The sequence below is a fragment of the Sciurus vulgaris genome (assembly GCF_902686455.1).
Source record: "Sciurus vulgaris genome assembly, chromosome: 8".
Taxonomy (NCBI): Eukaryota; Metazoa; Chordata; class Mammalia; order Rodentia; family Sciuridae; genus Sciurus; species Sciurus vulgaris.
The window spans coordinates 148,796,582-148,817,435 of record NC_136468.1 but is presented as its reverse complement, the minus strand read 5'-3'; the positions used below and the strand labels follow the sequence as shown (position 1 = coordinate 148,817,435).

Here is a 20,854-nt window from a genome sequence, read left to right as displayed (position 1 = left end):
TCCTCCACCAAGCCCTGCGCAGGGCCGACTGGGCGCTGGGGACGCGGTTGCAGTGGTGACCCCACAGCCTTCAGAGCCTCGTCCTGTGAAGGTCGTACGGCCTGGCCCAGGACTCCACTGGCATCCACCTGCGGCATCCATTCGGCTCTGCCCCCAGAGACCACCCAAGACGAGGACGCGGCGAATTCTGCACAACAAGCACCTGACACGGGGGTCGAGAAGGTTTCAGGAGAATCGGTGCCGATCCCACCACGGCTCTTTCTTCCCGAGAACGTGGACAAGCGGAGTGGACCCCAAGGAGGGACAGCCATGTCCACCTTCCACCAAGGACCCGAGTCAGTGAGCGAGACGCCCTCTGCCGACAGCCTTCCACACGGGCCTGGCCGGGCAGCCATGCTCCTGAACAGCCCGTGGCTCGGCCAGAATCCCAGGGACGCTCCTCAGCTGGGCCCTCCCTCCAGAGCTGCTGAGGCCAAAATCCTCAAAGTCAAGGGAGGGAGACCCGGGACTCCTCTTTCGGAAATGCAACGGACACGGGCACCAGGGCCCCCGCGGGTCCGAGAGGCTGAGCCCTGGCCTGGGCACGGCAGTGCAGCTCAGGGCTCGGCCTACGAGGACGGCCACTGGGCACGCTCCCCTCCCTGTCGAGTCCCGCGGAACCTGACCAGGCTCTCCTCCCTATGCCCTACGAAAGATGTATTTAAATGCTTGGAAAATTAACTTTGCGGTCTATGCACAGAGACCGCGTACTGTACAGCTAGTGTGGTTACACCTGGGTTTAAAAAATATCTCCTCTACGAACGACACAGGCGTGTGGCTCTACACGCCACCTGGGGTCCTTCTGGAACGGGTCCGGGTCGGCGCGGGTAGAAAGGCCTCGCCACGCGCCGCTGTCCTGCCGGGTGCTGTTTATTGAGGTGGCTTGGGGGCTGGTGTGCGTGGTCTCCTCCTTCCTCTCTGTTTCCTGACCGGTGGACCCAGCCGGCCAGCGGACCTTCATTTGTCCTTGGAGCGGTCCAGGCTCTCCAGGACCCTGTTCAGGCGGACGTTGAGCAGTCTGACCTGGCTCTCCAGGTGCTCCAGCTTCTCCTCCACGCCGGGGCCGCCCGGGCCGCCCGGGCCGCTGCGCCAGTGGAAGCCCATGGGCCCGGTCATGAAGTAGACGGCCACCACGAAGCAGAGCGGCAGGACGGCGCCCTCGGGCTCGCCTTCGTGCCTGTGCAGCACGTAGACGCAGGACATGGCGAAGAGCACCACCCGCACGACCCAGAAGCAGCGGCCGAAGACCAGGTGCAGGACGCTGAAGGTGAAGCCCAAGGTCAGCGACAGGAACCAGTAGGCCAGGAGGACGACACCCACCAGCAGCAGGGCTCGGGCCGGGCTGCTGGCCACCGCGGCCGGGCTGAAGTACTGCGACAGGTTGGAGACTGCGGGACAGAGCAGAGGACAGGCTGGTCACTCCCGGGCCGGGGGCCACGCGGGCTGGGGCAGCTCAGCTCGGGGACCGGGCTTCACAGGCCTCTGCGGCCAGCCAGACTAAGTCAGGTCGCACCCCGGCCTTCACACCGAGCCCGGCGAGGGGACACGGCAGCCCTGAGACAGCCTGCGTGGTACGAGCTTAAAGCCCCCTCCAGGCTGGCAGAGTCGCTCGGTGGTAGAGCGTCTGCCTAGCGCGGATGAGGCCCTGGGTTCCATCCCCAGCACTGAAAAAAAGAAAAAAATAAGGGAAACAGTATTAAAATGCCTCTGAACAGTGGGGCAGACTCCCCGAACCATCCTCCAATTTCCACGGCAAATAATGCTCAATTTCAGGCTGGGTGCATAGTTGCCTATCATAAAGAAATTTCCCAGCCTTCCTCACACTTACATAACTTAAATTTTTTGCTAAAGAGAGGTAAGTGGAAACGTTTGGCAGTAGCTTCAAGGAGTTATCTACAAAAGGAGCGGGAATGTGCCCGTTACCACCTCCTCTTTCTACCTGCTGGAATGTGGACGCAATGACTAGAGCTGCAGCAGCCATCTTGGTCCAGGAAGAAAGGGGCGTTGCCTATGGAAGGGACAAAAAAATAGGTGTGTTGGGCCTGAGGTGGAGCAGAGCCATCACACCAGCCTAACCACCTCGCTGAACGTCACACACAAGATGGCAATCAGCCCCGTCTTGACTAAGCCACTGTTATTCAAGCCTCTGTTGCTCTGGATCTATTATTCTCACATGGAGTTTCATGGTAGGAATGGAGAGGAGGGCTGGGGAGGGGCTCAGTGGCTGAGTACTGGTCTAGGTGTGTCTAGCACGTGGGAGACCCTGGGTTCCATCCCCAGGGTAGGGGTGGGGAGTGAAATGGAGGAGTGGTGTCTCTTGTGTGCCCAACTCAAACAAAGTTGAGGCTGGGGATGTAGCTCAGTTGGTAAAGTGTTTGCCTCGCAAGCACGAGGCCCTGGGTTCAGTCCCCAGCTCTGCAAAACAAAAACAAAAAAACCCCAGAAAGTTGAAAGAAAAGCAAAATAAATATTGCTACCGAGACCACCTGGTTAAACAGTCATTAAAATCGGATGCATCTGGCTTTCCACACGCACACACCTTCTTCCAGGTTGAAGCACCCGCAAGATGCAGACCCCAAGTCCCACCACGCACCTTTCAAGAATAAAGACACCGGACCCCACAGGCCACCAAGCCCAGGTAACCCCGAGTATGGTTCCAAGTTCCCCGTCACCCAGGAAAACATCTACAGCTGCGTCCTCCTGGCAGCCGGACCCACGCAGCCCTGCGCTAGCCCCCTCTGCCCAGGTGTCCCCTGCCCGGGACACTCGGCTGGTCTCTCTGGGTCAGTCTTCCCACCGAGCCCTGACGCATCTGCAGGACCAGCGTCTCCCAGCCCGGAACTCGGCGCCCAGGACCCCCCCCCCCCCGCAAGCAGCAGCCCGACTCAACATGGGGGCTGCCAGGACCCCCGAAAACCACAGGGCCGCCTCTGCGGCTTCCTGGGTGACACGGGACGGGCTTGCACACCTAGGCCCGCAGGAGAGGCCACTGTGCTCCAGGGCGCCCGCCCGCCCGGGAGCCTCTGCTCAGGGGGCACCGCCCACCGACCTACGGCAGCGTTTGAGCTTCGCTGCGATCCGCTCATTCTCCAGGAACCAGGAGCCGTTGCGGGGACTGGGGTCTGGGTGTCCACGTCCCCTCCAAGTTCCACGCTGAAGTCCTGACCCCAGCGTGATGGCGACAGGGGGCTCAGCAGGTGACCAGCACGACGGGGCTGGTGTCCCACGGGAGAGGCCCAGGGAGCTGCCCATCCCCAGGCGAAGACAGAGGGGCCTCGCCGGACACCACCTGCCCAGCCTCCAGATCCACAGGCAAGAAGCGGTAAGCCCCCCGCCAAGGGGAGCTCACGTCACCCCCGGGACTAAGACTCCAGGTGAAGGCAGCCGTTTCCACGCACAAGCCACAGAGAGAAGGGCAGCCGCCCTCTGCACCCTGCAGATCTGTGTCACCGCGGCGAGAAGAGCCCGGGCCTCCACCCGCCCCGAGTGTGAGGCCAGGAAAAGGCCGGGGCCAGGTGGAGCCCATGTTCACAGGACGGTCAGGCCAAACGCCCGGAGTATCATGTGAACGTGTCGCCGATGCAAAAAATGACGGAAGTACGTGTGAAACCCAGCGATGCTGCTGGGAAAGGGAGCGAGTCTTTGGGAGGGGCTCAGGGACCCTCCCAGAGCCCCTCAGGGTGGCCACTGGCCCAAACAGGTCCCTAGCCAGGTCACCTGCCTTCATGCTACCAAGGGCTCCGGCAGGTGACCAGTGGGATCGACACCCACAGAGGTCAGGGTGTGGCTCGGTGGCAGAGGCCTGCCCAGCACCCCCCACGGGACCTGCGGCCACCCCGTCCTCCACACCCCCAAGCTTCAGCAGGAACAGTCATTTCAACCAAGGGACACCTCACACTGGGCACGGTGGCTATGCCTGTGATCCCAGCTGCTCGGGAGGCTGGGGCAGGAGGATCAAGAGTTCAAAGCCAGCCTCAGCAACTTAGCGAGGCCCTAAGCAGCTCAGGGAGACCCTGTCCCTAAATAGAATATTAAAAAGGGCTGAGGAGGTGGCTCAGTGGTTAAGCACCCCTGAGTTCAATCCTTGGTACCAAAACATAAAAAAAAGAGGCCACCTCACTCCCAGGTCCTCCAAACCACAAACAGAACAGGAAGACATCCGGCCCAGCCTCAGAGCACACGGGTACTGGACTGGATTCCCAGGGCTGCCATAACCAAGGCAACGGAGGCCGGCTCTCCACAGTGTGCACAGTGTGGAGGACGGAGGTCTGAGCTGATGCTATCGGCAGGAGGGTCCCTCTGGGGCAGGGCGGACCCGTTGCTGGTCTCTCCAGTGTCTGTGCTTGCTGGCCATCCTGGGCAGCACCACCAGAGCTGCCCGGCCTGCACCTTCCCGTGGCTCCCCCGCCCCAGTGTGTGCCCGTCCACGCCCCCTTCCCTGAGCTGTGCCTCCAATCCAGACCAGACTTCCAAGGCCTGGCAGGGGCTGGGCACCCCGTCCTAGGTGCCTGGGGCCAGAGTGGGTTAGACTTCAGGGTTTTCAGGTTTTAGAACGGGTGCGTGGATTTTACCCAGCTGCGCATCCCTTGTCCCCCCATTCTAAACCTACAACGTCCCACAATCTGAGACGTTTCCAGAGTCCGACTGGTGATCAGCACGTTTCTGATGGGGCCGGGGTGCAGCTCGGTAGTGGAGCGTGTGCTTCGCAGGCGAGGGGCCTGGGTCCCACCCCCGAGGCTTCAAAGGAAGGAGAAAAGGCGGCCCAATTCCAGAACACGTGCCTTTGAGCGCTCAGTGCAGGGACGCTCAGCCTACCCCTGAAGACCGCGGGTGCCGCACCAGCAGCCTCCACGCCGACTACAAGCTCAGGAGACAATGTTTTGGTTCCATCAACGAAAACACCTTCTCAAAGTCAATTTCACTCCTTTTCTCTTTTATTCTTTACTAATCAGAACGTTCTGGATGGAACCCACTACGCAGCAGCCCTTTCTATTTTTTAATTTGAGACAGGGTCTTGCTAAGTTGTTGAGGCCAGCCTGGAACTTGTGATCCTCCTGCCTCAGCCTCCAGCGTCGCGAGGATCACAGACACGCCACCGACTGGGAAAGCGGATGCCATGTGTGGACTTCTGGGCTGCCCGGCCTCTATTTGAACCACCGCCCTGACGAACGAGGAGGGGATTGGCAGCCTTGCCCAGAGGCCCTTGGTCCAGCACATCCACCTTCAGCCCGCAGCCTCCAGCGAAGCTCTTTGCACACGGGACTCCAAGCCTGGGACACGCTGTCAGGGCCTCCAGATGCTGAGGTTCTTGTCTAGCAGGAAGGGCGAGTCCGACCCCAAAGCCAGCCTCCTCCCGCTGGGCGTGCCGGCTGCTCACGGGGAACAAGTGGCTTGCAGTGCCATCGACGACTATTTTGTCCCTCCCGCGTGGCCAGGGGCGCGCTCCTGTGCTGCAGTTTTGCGACCAAGCCACATGCAATGTCTTGCAATCGGGTTTGTCTCCAGGGCTCCCGGCCAGGGAAGGGAGACTGAGCGTCTAACCTCCAGGCAGGGTCGCCGAGTTGCACGGGATTGCGCGTCCGGGGACCGTGTGGGCCCAGCCAGGTCCCGGGAGGGCTGCACGGCGTCCTCAGGGGCCCTGCTGCTGCTGAGTCGCTGCTCAGCGAGGCAGCTTCCTGGCTTCCTCTGAGGCCTTTCAGAGACGGCCTTCCATGATTCCATGAGGCTGGGAACGGGCTCCCGGCCACGGACTGGCGACAGAGTGTGACCGGCCCTGAGCCGCTCCGGACGAGGCTCCGCTCAGGCCGCGGCCTGTGACCTGTAGGGAGGTGTCCGGGCTGCCTGAGGACTTGGAGGACCGTGCGTACCGGGCTCTGCGAGCTCCCCGGGTCTCAGGGGGCCTCCCTGCCTCCCCGCTCTTCTTCCCTGGATATCTGCGCCTAAACTTCCCGCTTCTTCGAAGGCCGACAGTCACAACGGCGAGGGCCGCGCACATCCTGGTGAATTCCCTGAGCTGGATCCATCTGCACAGACCTGTTCCCACGGGAGGCCGGCTCCTCAGGACACAGGCAACCCCGCGACGGGCAAGGCCACAAGCCCAGTCTTCCTGCCCTCGGCATAAAAAGGAGGCCTCTCTGTGCCAGGCACGGAGCCAGCGGGGTGCAGCGGAAGAAAGGCCGGCTGCGGGCACGCCAGCGCAGCCACAGCCAACACCGTGTGGTGGGGTGCGTGTGCGGTGCCCCAAAAGCTCCTGCCATCGCGGGAGGCGAGACAGACCGAGTGCGAGAGCTGTAACTGACCCGCCTAGTCCGAACGGGCTAAGTGGGCGGTGATCACAGGCAAGCGGGGCGAGGCTGGGCAGTGGGCCACTGGGGTCCCTCGAAGGGGGCAGCTTCCCCGCCGCCGGTCCACCATGGTGTGCGGCCCCACCAGCGCCCAGAGCAAAGGACGCGGCCCACCACCCACTGCACTTCCAAAACCCCAAGCCCCAAACAGGCCTTTCCCCCTATAAGCCGCTCGTCGGGTGTCCGGTCCCAGCGACGAAAGCCAACCAGCCTGCCTGCCCTGGGACTGGCCTTGGGGTCCGTGTCAGGCAGCTGGTGTCCACGCGACCAGCCCCCGGTGCAGACTCCAGCTCCACAGGCCACAGGCTGCACATCTCCTGACGGTTCGAGGCGTGTCCCGCGTGAGTCCATGGGCTCCAGAAGCTGGCGTCTGGGCCGGGCTGGGCCTCCCGGCCCCTCTCCCTCTGTGGATTCTGCCTGCCGTCCTGCCATCCTCGCACTCAGCCATCCTGCAGGCGTCTGGGAGACCCTGACACCAGGGCACCTGTGGACTTCCTGGGGACAGTGAGAGGCCACAGCAGGACCCTGGGGGCAGAGGTGGGGACAGCGCCCACACCGGGCCTCACTCCGGACAGGCCAAGGGCAGGGGCCTCGACCCCGCGAGCGGCAGCAGAGTCTGGCACACCGCAGGCCCGCCGGCCACGGCTGGACAGTGGCTTCATGCTGAAGCAGGGGGCGCCACGGAAGAACCCCGACAGGACAGGGGTCATAAAAGCCGGCTCGCGGTGGACCGTGCCCAGGTCAGTTCCTGAAGCCCCCAGGTGAACACTGAAGGCTTTGCCACCCACCGCACCCTGGGGACAGGTGGACAGTCACCCAGGAAGGAGGACACAGGGCGGGATGGCCAGACATGGAGAGGCCCCTCACCACCTGCCAAGCCTAGTCCTGAAACCCCTGCCACAGGGCAGCCAGGGCGGGAGGCGCCCGACCTCTGCCTGGCTCAGGGCGACTGACAGGCACCTGCCCTGTCCCGCCGACGCGGCAGCAGGGCCCTGGCTGCCCGGCCCCTTCCGCAGCGAGCACACCTAGGAGCTGTGGGGTGTGGTGGCCTCCTGGTCCCCAACGCCCGCCACGGCTTCGCCCCTGGGGTCCCGCACGACCCCGCAGGCCTCCCCAGATCCTCGAGCACCTGATTCTCCATGGAAGCCCCTCCCCAAATGACTAGCTTCTTATTTTCATTGGGTCCTAATAAACCAGGACCCGTGATTTGCCCAGGAACTCCCAGGACAGCACGGCCCCTGCTCCCCGGCCCACAGGTGCCTGGAGGACGGCCCCCGCCACTCAACGCGGTGCTCCACCCTCGGCCTCCCCAGGCACCACGCCCACCAGCACCCGCCGGTGTCCCACACCTACCGTCAAGTCCCAGGACGTCCAGGAGCTCCGTCCAGACTTTCCACAAGGTCTCCACGAACATGTCCACCCCCAGCACGAACCTCTCGGTCAGCCTGGTCAGAAACTGCAGAAACAAGGAAAGGGTCACCATGAAGCTGGCCACAGCGCCACCGCCCTCCTGACCTGCTCGCGCAGTGAGCCCTGAGCTCCGGAGGTGACACAGGATGAGCTCGCAGGAGCGGGCAGGTCAACCCTGAGCACAATCTGGCAGCACGCGGCTCCTGTCAGGGGCAGCGGGCAGCGGGGTGAGGGCCAAGGGCTCAAGAGGGTCTTGTTCTTTTGGTCCTGGGCCGCCACCCAGGCGTGCTGCCACTGAGCCATACCAGAGCCCTTTTATTCTGAGACGGTCTCTCCAAGCCTCAGCGTGGCGTCCTCCTGCCTCAGCCTCCAAGAGACTGGGGTGGCAGGGGTGCGCCGCCACACTGGCTAAGGTCTCTTCGGAAATGACTGTGTCCTAAAATCGGTGAAGACATTTGTGCTCCACTGAGTCAACCAAAAGGCGCCAAACGGCACAGGCGTGAGTCCTCTGGCGTGCGAACCGGGTATCAGGAGACACCGCCCCTGGAGCAACAGAAGGGGCCACCACACACACACTTGCCCCAACACAAACACGACCCTGAGATCACGGGAGCGCGCCAGAGGGGTGCCGCCCCCGAGACCGCCAGCCCAGCACCTGCCTGAGCCAGAACCAGGAGCGGGACGAGGGGCCTGCCAGACACCCCATGTGGTCCTCAGGGCCAGCGCAGGGACAGCAGCATCAGGGCCTCCCGGAAGCCGGCTGCACCCACTGATCCCCACACCCTCGGCACGGATGCTCCAGGGCAGGGCCCAGGGAGCCAGGCTGCCCCACGACAGCCGCTGGCCCCTACCAAGCGCATATGCTTTCGGTTGCTGCCCATGGACATGGGCCTCCAGGTTCTTCAGGTTTTGAACCTAGACTGGCACCTGCCACTCCCGGGAGCTCCCAGGCCTCCCCTCAGCCTGGGGCTGCACCATAGGCCCCTCCTGCCCCAAGGCGTCCAGCTTCCAGGACTGGGCAGCTGCTGGTCTTCCAGGCTCTCCTGCCACCAGATGGCCCTTGTGAGTCTACCGGGCCTCTGACTGGGGCAGCTGACCTAAGAAATCCACTGGCAGGTCCCCTACCACTGGGTGCCTCTGGAGAACGCTGAGGAACACAAACCCCAGCTCACGGGGACGGCGGAGCGGGCCCAGGGCGAGGGAGCCCACTCAGCCGCGGAACTCTGCTGCCCGCAGCCACGACGAGGAGCCGTCCCCCCTCGGCAGAGCCAGGCCACGGGGACCCAGGCTGGGCGCACACAGGCCCCGAACTGGTGCTCAGGAACAGACACCACGCAGAGCAGGGAGAGCCAGGCCTGGGGAGAGGGACACGCACCCTGCCCAGGGAGATGACTGGCACTGGGCTCCTCACGATCCTTTTCAAAGAGCTGAGTGGATGTACCGCACACACCACCGCCATGTCCGTAAAGGGCACCACCCTGCAGCTGAGGAAGGCACCAGGCGGCACAGCCACCGCGCGCGTAGCCTGAGGACTCGGCAGCAACCCGCCGCTGCCGAACCCAGATGGCCTCTACTCTGCGGCCCCTGGGCGGGACTGCCCTGCCCTGCCCATTCCAGGGAGTGGACCCTACAGCCCTGCCTCCGCGCTGACCTCCGTCGCCGAGATGGCGTCGCAGGCTCCCCAGCAGCAGCACCACCCAGGGCCCTGTCCTTCCGCCGAGGGGCCGAGCAGTCCACTCTGCAGACAGGGCGCGGTCACCTGCCCTAAGGCTCCAGTGCATGGCCCCCGCTTGTCCTCGGGGCAACGTTCAGACTCGTTCAAATGCAGGGGGACGAGGCTGTCGTGCGGCAGGGAGGCAGAGCTCCCGCGGGACCCACTGCCCAGCAGCAGGCACTTCAGGGGCAAAGGCTTCGCCACTCACACCATCAGCCTTGCTGGGCCTCAGTTTTCCCAGCTGGAAAACGGGGCCGGAAGGACGCAACACAGATCCTGCAAAGGCCCAGCCTGGGTGGTCCCCAACAGATCCACGCGGCCGCATGACAGGCAGGACCCGCCTGGCGCCCACGACCCAGGGACCCACCTCCTGAGTAACACGAGCCAGCGCCCAGGGGTTCTGAAACCTGACACACCTGAGGAGCAGGTGTGTCCAAGGAGCACCTGGCAGCACCGGGAAGGTGGATGCAGGCCAGAGGTTCTTTCCCAGGGGCGAGAAGCACCCCATGCTCTCCCGCGGCGGGGCAGGGGCAGGGCAGGGCAGGGCAGGGGAGGACAGAGTGGGCGGAGAACGCCCATCTGGTGGCGTTCAGGACTCAATGTCCCTCCCGCAGGGCACAGACGCTTGGGCCCACCTGGTCTGGATGAACTCGGGTGTGCCGTGGGGAACGGAAAGCCCTCGCCTGTGCCCCCCAACTCAGATGTTGAATCCCTGACCCCAGCACCCCAGGTGACCACTGGGAGACGGGACTTTACAGAGAGGACCGAGGTAAGCTGAGCACTGGAGTGGCCGCATCTAGAAGGACTGGTGTCCTCACGCAGAGATGAGGACAGAGGGGCTCCCAGGCAGATGCGAGAAGACGCCCTCTGCAGGAGCCCACGAGGGGCTGGGGGAAGCGAGCCTGCCACACCTGGACCTGGGTTCCAGCTTCCGAGCCCGAGAAGTGTGGTTCTGCTTCCCAGCCACCCGTCCATCATCCCTGGCACCGTGCCAGCAGACTGACCCAAGGGCCCGGGGCCACAGGGACGCCTGGAGTCTGGAGACTGAAAGGGCTGGACTCAGGTCAGCCTCTGATCTGCTGGCCCAGGGTATGGGGCTAAGGACAGGAAGGCCCCGGGAGCGTGTGACCAGCCAAGGAGCCGGGCGCACACCTGCGATCCCAGCTGCCAGCTGAGGAGGAGGATGCCACACTCAAGGCCAGTGTGGGCAACTTGGTGAGAAACCGTCTCAAAGGACAAAGGACCGGAGGGGCAGCTCCAGGGCAGAGCTCTTGCCAGGCCCCAGCACCACAGATGAAATTCCAAAAGACTTAAAAAAAATCACATCGGCTAAACATCGATTTCTCTTGGCTCCTAATTCAGAGACTTTGTAAAAACCCTCGTAAGTCAGGGAAGTCAGACACAGATCTGGGTTAGGCAAAGTGAACCGTCCTGAGTCCCGATGGAATCTCGGTGACAGATCTAACAAAAGTTAGTGGAAGACACAATGGAAACGCTTAAGGTGATCTAGTTAGTGTGTGCTGGACTATTTAAAATACTATCAGGACAAAAAAAAACCCCACAGGGGCTCTAACAGTGACCGAGCACTTGCCCACCCTGGGGTGCGAGGCCTTGGGTTCAATCCACTGCACTGAAAAAAAAAAAAAAAAAAATTGCAACCAGAGGCTTGATGTCCCCAGAGAGGCAGGGAGGGCAGGGGACGGTGCCCAGGCGCTCGCTGCTCTCCTCCCTACCTTTGCCTGAGCTGGACAATTTTCAGAACAGGAAGTTAAAACAAGGGGTCAGGGGAGTAAACTCTGGAGGTCCAAGGTCTCAGAAAAGGAGGCCCAGTCACTGTCAAGGGAGGAGACAAGGCCGCACACGCCCAGGTTCCTCAGCCTCCTCCGGCAGCAGGGAGACCAGGACCACGCTGGGGGCTGGGGGACAGCCGCCATCCCCCTCCTCATCTCCCTCCACCCCGGGCACACGCGCACACGCAAACTGGCCCTGGGGAAAATCAGGTCAAAGCGTCCCGTCGAGCAGGCCAGAGAGGGGTGGGACTCCGATTCAGAGGTTTCCAGGCATCTAAGGACTCGGAAACAGGCTGGCCAGGGGCAGCGGCGCACGCCGGGGATTCCAGCCCCGCAGGAGGCCAGAAGGAGAGCAAGTTCAAGGCCAGTCTTGGCAACTGTGTAAAGTGCCCCTGGTCATTATCCTGTACTGTGGGGGGAAAGAGAGAGAAAGAAAACCACAAAGGCGGAGATCTACCCAGCCTCAACCCAGTGACCAAGACCAACACCAGCAGGCAGAGCAGTGGCACAGACGGACACTGTGCCTGAGAGGCCAAGGACACAGACCGCTGCAGAACTCTTGCCATGAACGCTGGCCCCAAGCCTGACCCCAAGGAGGCAATACAGTCTTTTTTTTTTTTTTTTTTTTTTGTACTGGTGACTGAGACCACGGGCGCTCACCACTGACCCCTGAGATTACAGGTGTGCACCCCTGTGCCCAGCCCGGTGGACCTTTGAAAAGGCAGCCTGCCTGTCCAAACCACAGGCAACCCTCCCTATACGAGGAGGACTAGAATCAAAAAGGCAGACAGTAGCAAGTGTTGGCGAGAACGGGGACAGCAGAGCCTCCCATGTAGCTGATGGGACACAAAGTAAACTGCAGGTTACTGTGGAACTTGGCAACCACACTCCTAGGCAAACACCCCAGAATCCTGGAAACATGCCACATGGAAAGGTGCTGCATCCCTGTAACCCCAGCAGCACCGGAGGCTGAGGCAGGAGGATCATGAGGTCAAAGCCAGCCTCAGCAAAAGCAAGGCACTAAGCAGCTCAGTGAGACCCTGCCTCTAATAAAATACAAAACAGGGCTGGGGGTGAGGCCCAGCGGCCGAGTGCCCCGGAGTTCAATCCCAGTAGACCCCCCCAAAATTGTACATGAACGTTCAGAGCATCGTTTGTAACACAATAAATGAAAGCCCCGTAAGTCCACAGTGGGGGGACAGTGCCACAAGCAGAAGTGAGGTCCTGATGGGGCTAAACTGGAAGGAGCGAAAGACGCTGTCCGAAGGACCACAGACCCCATCCTGCCTGCATGGGATGGCCAGAATCCACCAACGGACGGCAGGTTAGGGGGTGCCAGGTGGGGCAGAGGGGACGTAAGGAGCGACTGCTCCGGGCACGGGGGTCTTCGGGGGTGATGTTTGTTGGTTTTATTTTTGGCGGGTGCTGGGGATCGAACCCAGGGCCTTGCGCTTGACAGGCAAGCACTCTACCAGCTGAGCTATCTCCCCAGCCCCTTCGGGAGCGATGTTTGCATCATGCTGTGAACACACTATCGACCGCCAGGCTTCCGGTGAATTAAATTAGCTGCTCAGTGAAGCCACAGTCCCCAGTCCGGACAACTGCTCTGTGCTCTTCAAAAACACCAATGCCCCACAGACCCTCCCGCAGAGCAGGCGCTCAGACTCCAGAGGCCTGACAGCCAAATGCAAGGCGACACTCGAGTGGACTGAGCCCAGGGGCCTGTCACCACAGAGCCACGTCCCCAGCACTTTTTATTCAGAGACAGGCTCGGGCTAAGTTGCTCAAGGCCTGGCTGAATTGCGGAGGCTGGCTTTGAACCCACGATCCTCCTGCCTCAGCCTCCCTATTGCTGGGATCACAGGCGTGTGCCTCCGCCTGGGCCTCCAGCTCACTTTTTTCATTTATTTGTTTTTTAAAGCTACAAAGGAACTGGAGCATGGGCCGCACTTCACCAAGCATTACTATACCAAACCGAAGCTTCCAGGTGGTGCGGCAGCACTGGGGCTCTGCAGGAGAAAGCACGGACGTCTCCAGGTGCCTTCCTAATGGCTTGGCCAGAACTAAAATCAGTGTTTATGGGGGAAAGAGAAACAGGACAGAGGGAGATAAGAACAGCTGGTGATCCTGGAGAGGCCTTCCCGGCTGCGCCTGGCTCTGTTCTTTACACTTTTCAGTAGTTTTAAATTTTCCCCTAGAGGCAGCATGTCCTTGACTGTGGTGTCTTCACAGGTGGCACAACTGGCAGCGTGCGCCCTCCAGTCCGTGGGGCCCTGCGGGCATGGCGTCAATCAACCTCGACAGACGCCTTGCCCTGCTGGAAAAGGACTGTGAAGGGTCAAGTCACTTTGCTCAAAAGGCTTTCTTGCAAAGAGCAAAGAAATACCGGCCTCTTTACAAACAAAGACCAGTGCTCAACAGAGGAGGGGAAGAAAACAGGCAATCCCGGGAAAAGCAAGCACACAGGGACTCTGAAGCCAGACCGGCTCTCCCGTGCATTACAAAACTCAAGTTTAAGGGCACAGCTCACTGGAGGAGGTCTGGAAGGAGTCCTCGCTGTTCAGAGGACAACGTAAGTCACCTCTCTCAAGGTTAAAGACAAAAGCAGGTTGGGACTGTGTGTGAAGGACCACAGCAGATCAAACGAACCTGCTGGACAGTGGGACAGTGGTGACCTTGGGTGCGTGGTGACCTTGGAGGAGCTCCAAGGGACTTCTAGGGGCTGGAACAACCCATTAGATTTTAATGCAAAGCTTTAAAAAACACACAGAACCTTTAACTCGACAAGCCCACTTCTGACTTACAGATGAACTTGTCTTTGTGCACGCAGACCAGCGGGTAAGAAAGACCCTCGCTGGGTCCGCCCACAGCGACCCACAGGAGGGGGCTCAGCCGCGGCACACCTTTAAAACACTTTGCTGTCTACAGTCCTTCAAGAGAACAGAGCCACACCCTCTGCCCTGATGGGATCTGGTCTTCAAAACTTAGGTCAGACAAAAGATGGAAAACAGCAGGCACATCGCCACGCACAAACTCACGACAGGCAGCGGGATCCGGACATACCCAGCCCCTGGGAAAGAAGGGAGATGGGGCAAGAGCAAGCTTTTTAGATTCCCAATTATTTGAAGTTATACTCCATGCGACTGTGGCCAAGGGGCCAGGGGGAGAAAGCAGTTTCTCAGGTTGGCATTCAAAACGCCCCCTCCGGATCAGCTGGGGTATCTTCCCCCAGTGCACCAGGGGTCCGGACATTCTGCGAGCCTCCCCACTGTCCCAGCCCTGCCTGCCAAGGCATCGACCCAGGCAGAACTTGTGCTCCTTCCTCCAGACCTGCAAGCAGGACACCTAGACCCCTGCCTCTTCTTCCTCAGGTTCACTCCCGAGGGCCCTTGCATGGCCTTTCTGGTGCCAGGGAGCCTCATTCGTCACACCCGGGACCTGTGTGACCCGGCGGACTCCTCGCTCACCCTGCCTGGCCCTCGCCAAGCCCGTTCCACAGCAGGGCCTGGGCTCTGCTGTCCCTTTGCCCGGGACGCTCTCCCCCAACCTGCTCCTTCTCATTCAGGGCCAGCTCTCTCCAGGGGCTGCCCCGTTTCGGTCACTTTCCATCCTGTAGAGGTCACGAGCATGGGCACTGCCAGGGCTCTGTCACAGCTCTGCCCAACTGTGGCCCTTCCCAGGCCTCCATCTCATCTGGCAGAAAGGACAGCCCCTCTCTTGGGACAGCGTCGGGCGCGCTCCGCCCAAGCGAAGGCCACCCCACTGACCTCCTCAGTGGCTGCCACTCTGAAATCCCTGTTTTCAAGTCACTTACTGCCACCCAGGAAACCCCCCAGGCTGATCGTCCGGTCTGGCCCGGGCTCCGCACACAGATGCTCTGCGTTGTCACACTGCAGTAAAAGAGACCTAACCAGAGTAGCAGACCAACTGCAAAGTAACACACCCAACCAGAAACTCACCATTCCCAGCCTCTTCCTTTCTGCTACTAGGGGTGGAAACCAGGGTGCGCTGCCACGGGGCTCCATGTCCCGCACCTCCCCTTTTACTTACGTTTTTAGTTGTAGATGGACACCATACCTTTATTTTTTATTTTCTTTTATGCAGTGCTGAGGATCGAGCCCAGCGCCTCACACGTGCCAGGCAAGTGCTCTACCACTGAGCCACAACCGCAGCCCGCTTTTCATTTATGATTTTATTTTGAGACAGGGTCTGGCCAAGTTGCGCGGGCTGGCCTCACGCCTGCGCTCCATGGCAGCTGGGGTCACCGGCCTGCACCACCACACCGCACAGCTCACTTTAACATGTACGATTCAATGACTCCAAGAAACCCAGCATGTGGCCCGGCAGCCACTCTTATCTGTTCCCCAGTCCCCGGCAGGGAATGGCCCCTTCTGCCCCAGGGGAGTTTCCCATTCTGGGTGGTTCATGTGAACGGAATCACGGGCTCCGGAGCCCTGCCTGTCCCCTCTGGCTTCTCCGACAGCTCTTGAGGCTCTTCCATCGCTTCTTAAGGCTGAGCCACATTTAGCTGGGTGGACAGGCCATGTTCTGTCCACCCCCGCTCAGCAGAGAGCTACCTGGGACATTTCCGCTTTCTGGAAGGTGGAAATGCCAGGTGTTGATAACCGTCATTCACTGACTTACTTGGGTGCTGGGGACTGAACCCTGTGACGAAGGTATTTGCTCTAACACCGAGTTCCACCCCAGCCCTTGACCCTTTTCGAAAAAAAAATGGAGGAACACACGTCTACTGGGCCTTCCACTGACTGAAGCATGCGCCACCTCCTGCCAGACAAACCTTTTCCATGTGCAAACCCTCCTGTTGGTCCAGCAGTCACGCAGTGCCCGGCACCAGGACCACCCAACCCATGGCCCTCGATGCTTCGGTTTACAGCCTTTGCACAGAGACACAGAGCAGCTGGCCCAAGGTCACAGAGCTGGGACGAGGCAGAGGCTGGCAACCAAACCCAGGTCTGTCGAACAGCAAGGCCCATGCTCCCAACAGGGTGGGTTTACTTTACACGAGTCCTCGATCAGAATGTGGGGTGTTTTTCGAAACAGCCTCAAACTTCACAACCCACAAAGCAGGTCTGGCTGTAAATAGTACACCCAGGCGCGCTGAAAACTATGGTCGCCAGCGGACCCAGCGTCCCTTTCATTAAAATTAACAAAACAACCTCTCCCATGCCTGGTGGGTCTGGGCTCCACTCACTGGCAGAAAATAAGTCAGGTCAGCCACCTGCTGAGGCTGCCCAGACTGGGGACAGGGAAGGATCAGGACAGACAGGAGTGGGGAGGGTACCCCAGCTTCACGCCCACTTTCCCTGGGTCCAAGTCCTGTCTCTGCCAGCCATCCTGACCCAAAGTCGGTCCCCCACTGCCCTGTGCCCGTTTCCCCATCTGTAAAGTGGAAAGAGTACCTACCTACCTCACAGGGCTGTTCTAAGAATTCAGTGAGGGCCAGGGGTGCAGCTCAGTCGTGGAGCATGTGCTAAGCAAGGGCCTGGCTTCAATCTCCAGCACCAAAGATAAGGACTTAAATGAGGTCCTCTGCAAAAGCATCGGCAACTGTCAGATAGGGTAGTGCACACCTGTAACCCCAGCAGCAACTTGAGGCTGAGGCGTGAGGATCACAAGTTCAAGGCCAGCCTCAGCAACTTAGTGAGACCCTGCCCTCAAAATAAAAAGGGCTGGGGACGTAGCTCAGTGGTTAAGTGCCCCTGAGTTTAATTTCTGGTACAATAAAAAAAAAAAAAAAAAAAAAAAAAAGGCACCTGGCAACTTTTAAGCAGATTTTAAAGCTTTTAACAGACTTCGTTAGTATTATCATCTCTATCAAATAAAAACCCAGGTTACCCCAGAAGCTCCAACCACCAGGCCCTCAATAGTTGTTTTATTGATACTCCACAAGCAGAAATTCCTAAATATTCTGAATTTCAGCCTGACCTTAGATCCTCACGTGTAGTGTCAGCTGAGCCACAGGGTTCCCTGGGCCTAGCCTGCACAAAGGGCAAACTTCTTTCTGACCTCATACAAATGGCTGCTGCTTTCAAAATGGCTGGGCCACACTGGGGCCCAGGTTTGCTCTGGGTGTTCAGCCACACCTCTTCCCCCTCCCTGGCACCTACAGAGTTCTCCCCCCAGAATGGCCCGCCCTCCGGTAGGGAGTCACCGCCCCACAACCTCTGTGAAAGGCTTCCACACACCCAGAGGACAGGACAGGAAGAAGTTAAGTCTGAGTCACAAATGAACCTTTCGTTTCACCGAATAAGAAGGTTGAGCCCGATTTGCGTTTTGAATGTTCTTTAACTGCTCCATCTCAAGGACCAATATATATATACATATTTTTTGAACTGTTAAATTTCTCCAGGAGGGCTAAGAAAACGTTGATTTGCATCCTGGCGAGGAAATGCCAAGAGCTGATACCAACTTAGCTATAATTCTGGGCCAGGAAGGTACCAACTATTCATAATTACAACCTCTTCATGAAGGGGCATCATTACTCTCCCCATTAAACAGATTAAGAAGCTGAGTCACAGCAGGGTTCCCTGCTGCTCAGGAGCATCCCAAGTCTAAGGCCATCCTGGGCAACTTAGACCCTGCCTAAAAGTTTTTTAAATGATGCGGGGTTCCGGATGTACCCAACTCAGTGATAGAGCACCCCTTGGTTCCATCTCCAGTACCAAAAAGAAAGGTGAAGCCACTTGCCTAATACCATCCTGTAAGAGTAATGCCACCAACTTGAACCCAAACTTCTCTCTACTCCTAAACTCAGGGTCAGCTGCGAGCAAAGGAATCCGCCACACGCAACTGTCTCCAGTAACTTCTCCTTTCTCGGTATTTGGTTGGCGGCCTCAGGCCTAGAATGGGGGCACCTCTCCCATCCAGTTCCGGGGACGCGCGGGGCGTAGGAAGGGTGGCCCCTGGGGACCCCAGGCCCCGGACAGCTCCAAGCAAACACGGGGTTCCAGCGGGAAGGCCCCGCGCACGGTAGGTGCTCGGCTTGCGGGAGCAACAGAGGCCGCATGGACCCCTTTCCCCGCCTCTTCGGCCGGGTGTCGTCGCAGCGCCCGGGAGGCCCCGGGTGCCGCGGAGGCCGGGGCGCGGCGGGCAGGGCGCCTGGCTCACAGGGGCCCATTCAAACGCGGCGAATGAATGAGCCGGCGCGCGGCGGCGTCAGCGCAGCCGGCGAGGCCCCGCCGCGCGCCCTCGGGCAAGGTCCAAGGAGACGCGCGGCGCGGAGGGGGCGCCCGGGGAGGCCCGCGCCCGGCCCCGGCCCCCGCCCCGCGCGCTGCGACCGCAGGCCGGCGCCGCCGGCCCTCCGCGCTCCGGGCCCGGCCCGCAGGCCACCGGAGGCCGCGCTCGGCCCAGGCCGGCCCTGGGCGCCAGGTGCGCGGCAGCCGGGCAAGGTGACCGCGGGCGCGGACCCGGCGCCCACCTTCTGAGCGGCGCGCACGTTGTCCTCGCCGAACAGGCTGCTGACGCTCTGCGAGAAGGTGTTGACCGTGCGGCGGTAGCTGTTCTTCTCGGTGCCGCCGCGGCCCCGCGCCCCCTGCGCGCCCGGGGCCAGCAGCCCGAGCAGCAGCAGGAGCAGCAGCAGCAGCAGAAGCCCGGCCCGGGCCCGGGGCCCGCCCGAGGCGCACGAACCCATGCTCGGCCGGCGAGTGGGGTCGCGGAGCGCGGCGAGGCGGGCACGGGCTCCGGCCGGGACCGCGTTGGGGCGCGCGCCGTGCCTCTGCCCGCCTCTGCCGCCGCCGCGCACCTGCCCCGCCCCGCGCAGGCCCGGCCCCGCCCACGCCGCGCCCGCCCCGCCCACCTGGCCGCCCCGCCCACGGCCTCCCGGGCCGGCTCGCGCCTGCAGGGCCCTTCCTCGTTGTGGTTTTTTTTTTTTTTCAAAAAAAACGTGTTTTTCACTTTACTGCAGAAAGCAACCCATGTCTGCAAAACTTGCAACAGCCCCAATAAGGATGATGGCCGCAAGTCATTGGAACACGTGAGCAGCATATGTATGTATCCCAGGTTTTCATCATGGTAGCCAAGCACTGGGCACTGGGAACATCACTCGTTCGACCCTCTTGCCCTTATCGGATGACATGCATCCCGAGTCACGAACTAGTCGGGAAGGAAAAGTTCTCTATAGAAAAGTGCAACTAATCCACGAGGAGGAAGTTTAGGAGAAAGTGCGAGAACTGGGAAATGACGCAGCACCCCTTCATTTGAAATACGGGGTTCAGGTGAGAAGCATCAGAGGAGACTAAAGCCAAGAGGTGAAGGTTGGAGAGGCCTGGAAATGCAGGGTGCAGGTCACGACCTGGTTCGGTGGGCCTTGGGGTCAGGAAGCACCATCACCACCTAGGATCGCTGAACCTGAATCTAGAGGCTTCCTTCTAGGGACTGAGTTTACAGGAACTGTGGGGATGGGGGGAAAGCAGAGCGCACAGAGGGGCGCATCTTACAGGCTAACGACCCAGCTTCCTCTCTGTACAAATGGCATGAAGGGGCGGGGGAGCAGTGGGATTATTGGTTTTAAAGATTTAAGAGCCGGGCTAGGGGTGTGGCTAGGTAGAGGCTTGCCTGGCATTGGTGAGGCACTGGGTTAGATTCTCAGCACCACATAAAAATGAATGAATAAAATAAAGGTCTATCAACATCTAAAAAGTTTTTTGAAAAGCCTTAAGAGCCACGATAAAGAAATACAACGGGAGGATTTCTGTGTGCATCTGAAGAAGTCCAGGAAATACCCACAGCAAAATACGCCACTTGGCTCTGTGGATCAAGAAATCCTGGCCAGGACCGGGGTTGTGGCTCAGTGGTGCAAGATAAATAAAAAATAAAAGATAAATGAAAGCATCCACAACTAAAAAATATAAATAAAGAAATAAAACCTGGAAAAACGCAAAGGCAGGCAGGCAGGCAGGGAGGGGCTGCTTCGGAGCGCTGGGGAGGGAACTCGCTCCTTCAATCCCAGGAGTCCTCCTGATGGACTTTGCCACAGACTAGCCATTTTCCGCCTCTTCCTCCTGAGACAACTTTCTCGACTGGGCAAGATGGCCTTTGCTCACAGCTTTCCCTCCCTCCTCCTCCTGTAGCTTGTCACCACCCCCACCCCCAGGCCCTGTTCCCTTGCTATATAATCTTAGTCAGTCTGAGCTGCTCTGGTGCCTGTAATCCCAGGGACTCCAGAGGTCAAGGCAGGAGAAATGCAAGTCAGAGGCCAACCTCAGCAACCTAGCGAGGCCCCGTCTAAAAACGAAACTTGACAAAGTTGGGGTAGCTGTGGGGGGTGGGGGGATTGGGGATTTCGCTCAGTGAAGGAGCATAGTTTCGGTCAATACGGGGTCTGATCCCCAGTAAAAAAGAAAAAAATAGGGCTGGGGTTGTGGCTCAGTGGCAGAGCGCTTGCCTGGCATGTGTGAGGCACTGGGTTTGATCCTCAGCACCACATAAAAATCAGTGAATAAAATAAAGGGATTGTGTCCATCTGCAACTAAAAATATTTTAATAAATAGATAAATAAATAAACAAAACAGCCTGGCGCAGTGGCACACACCTGTAAT

At 59.9% G+C, this 20,854-nt stretch overlaps 1 protein-coding gene across 1 annotated transcript; it reads right to left on the bottom strand.

The window, feature by feature from the left end:
- Positions 1-618: 618 nt before the first annotated feature.
- On the bottom strand, positions 619-19,051 carry BRI3BP (BRI3 binding protein). The gene is made up of 3 exons (XM_079151211.1): positions 18,736-19,051; positions 7,737-7,839; positions 619-1,427 (listed from the first exon to the last, which is right to left on the bottom strand). The coding sequence occupies exons 1-3, from the start codon at positions 18,946-18,948 to the stop codon at positions 997-999; spliced, it is 747 nt and encodes a 248-aa protein (XP_079007337.1). The 5' UTR covers positions 18,949-19,051; the 3' UTR covers positions 619-996.
- Between the last annotated feature and the right edge of the window lie 1,803 nt (positions 19,052-20,854).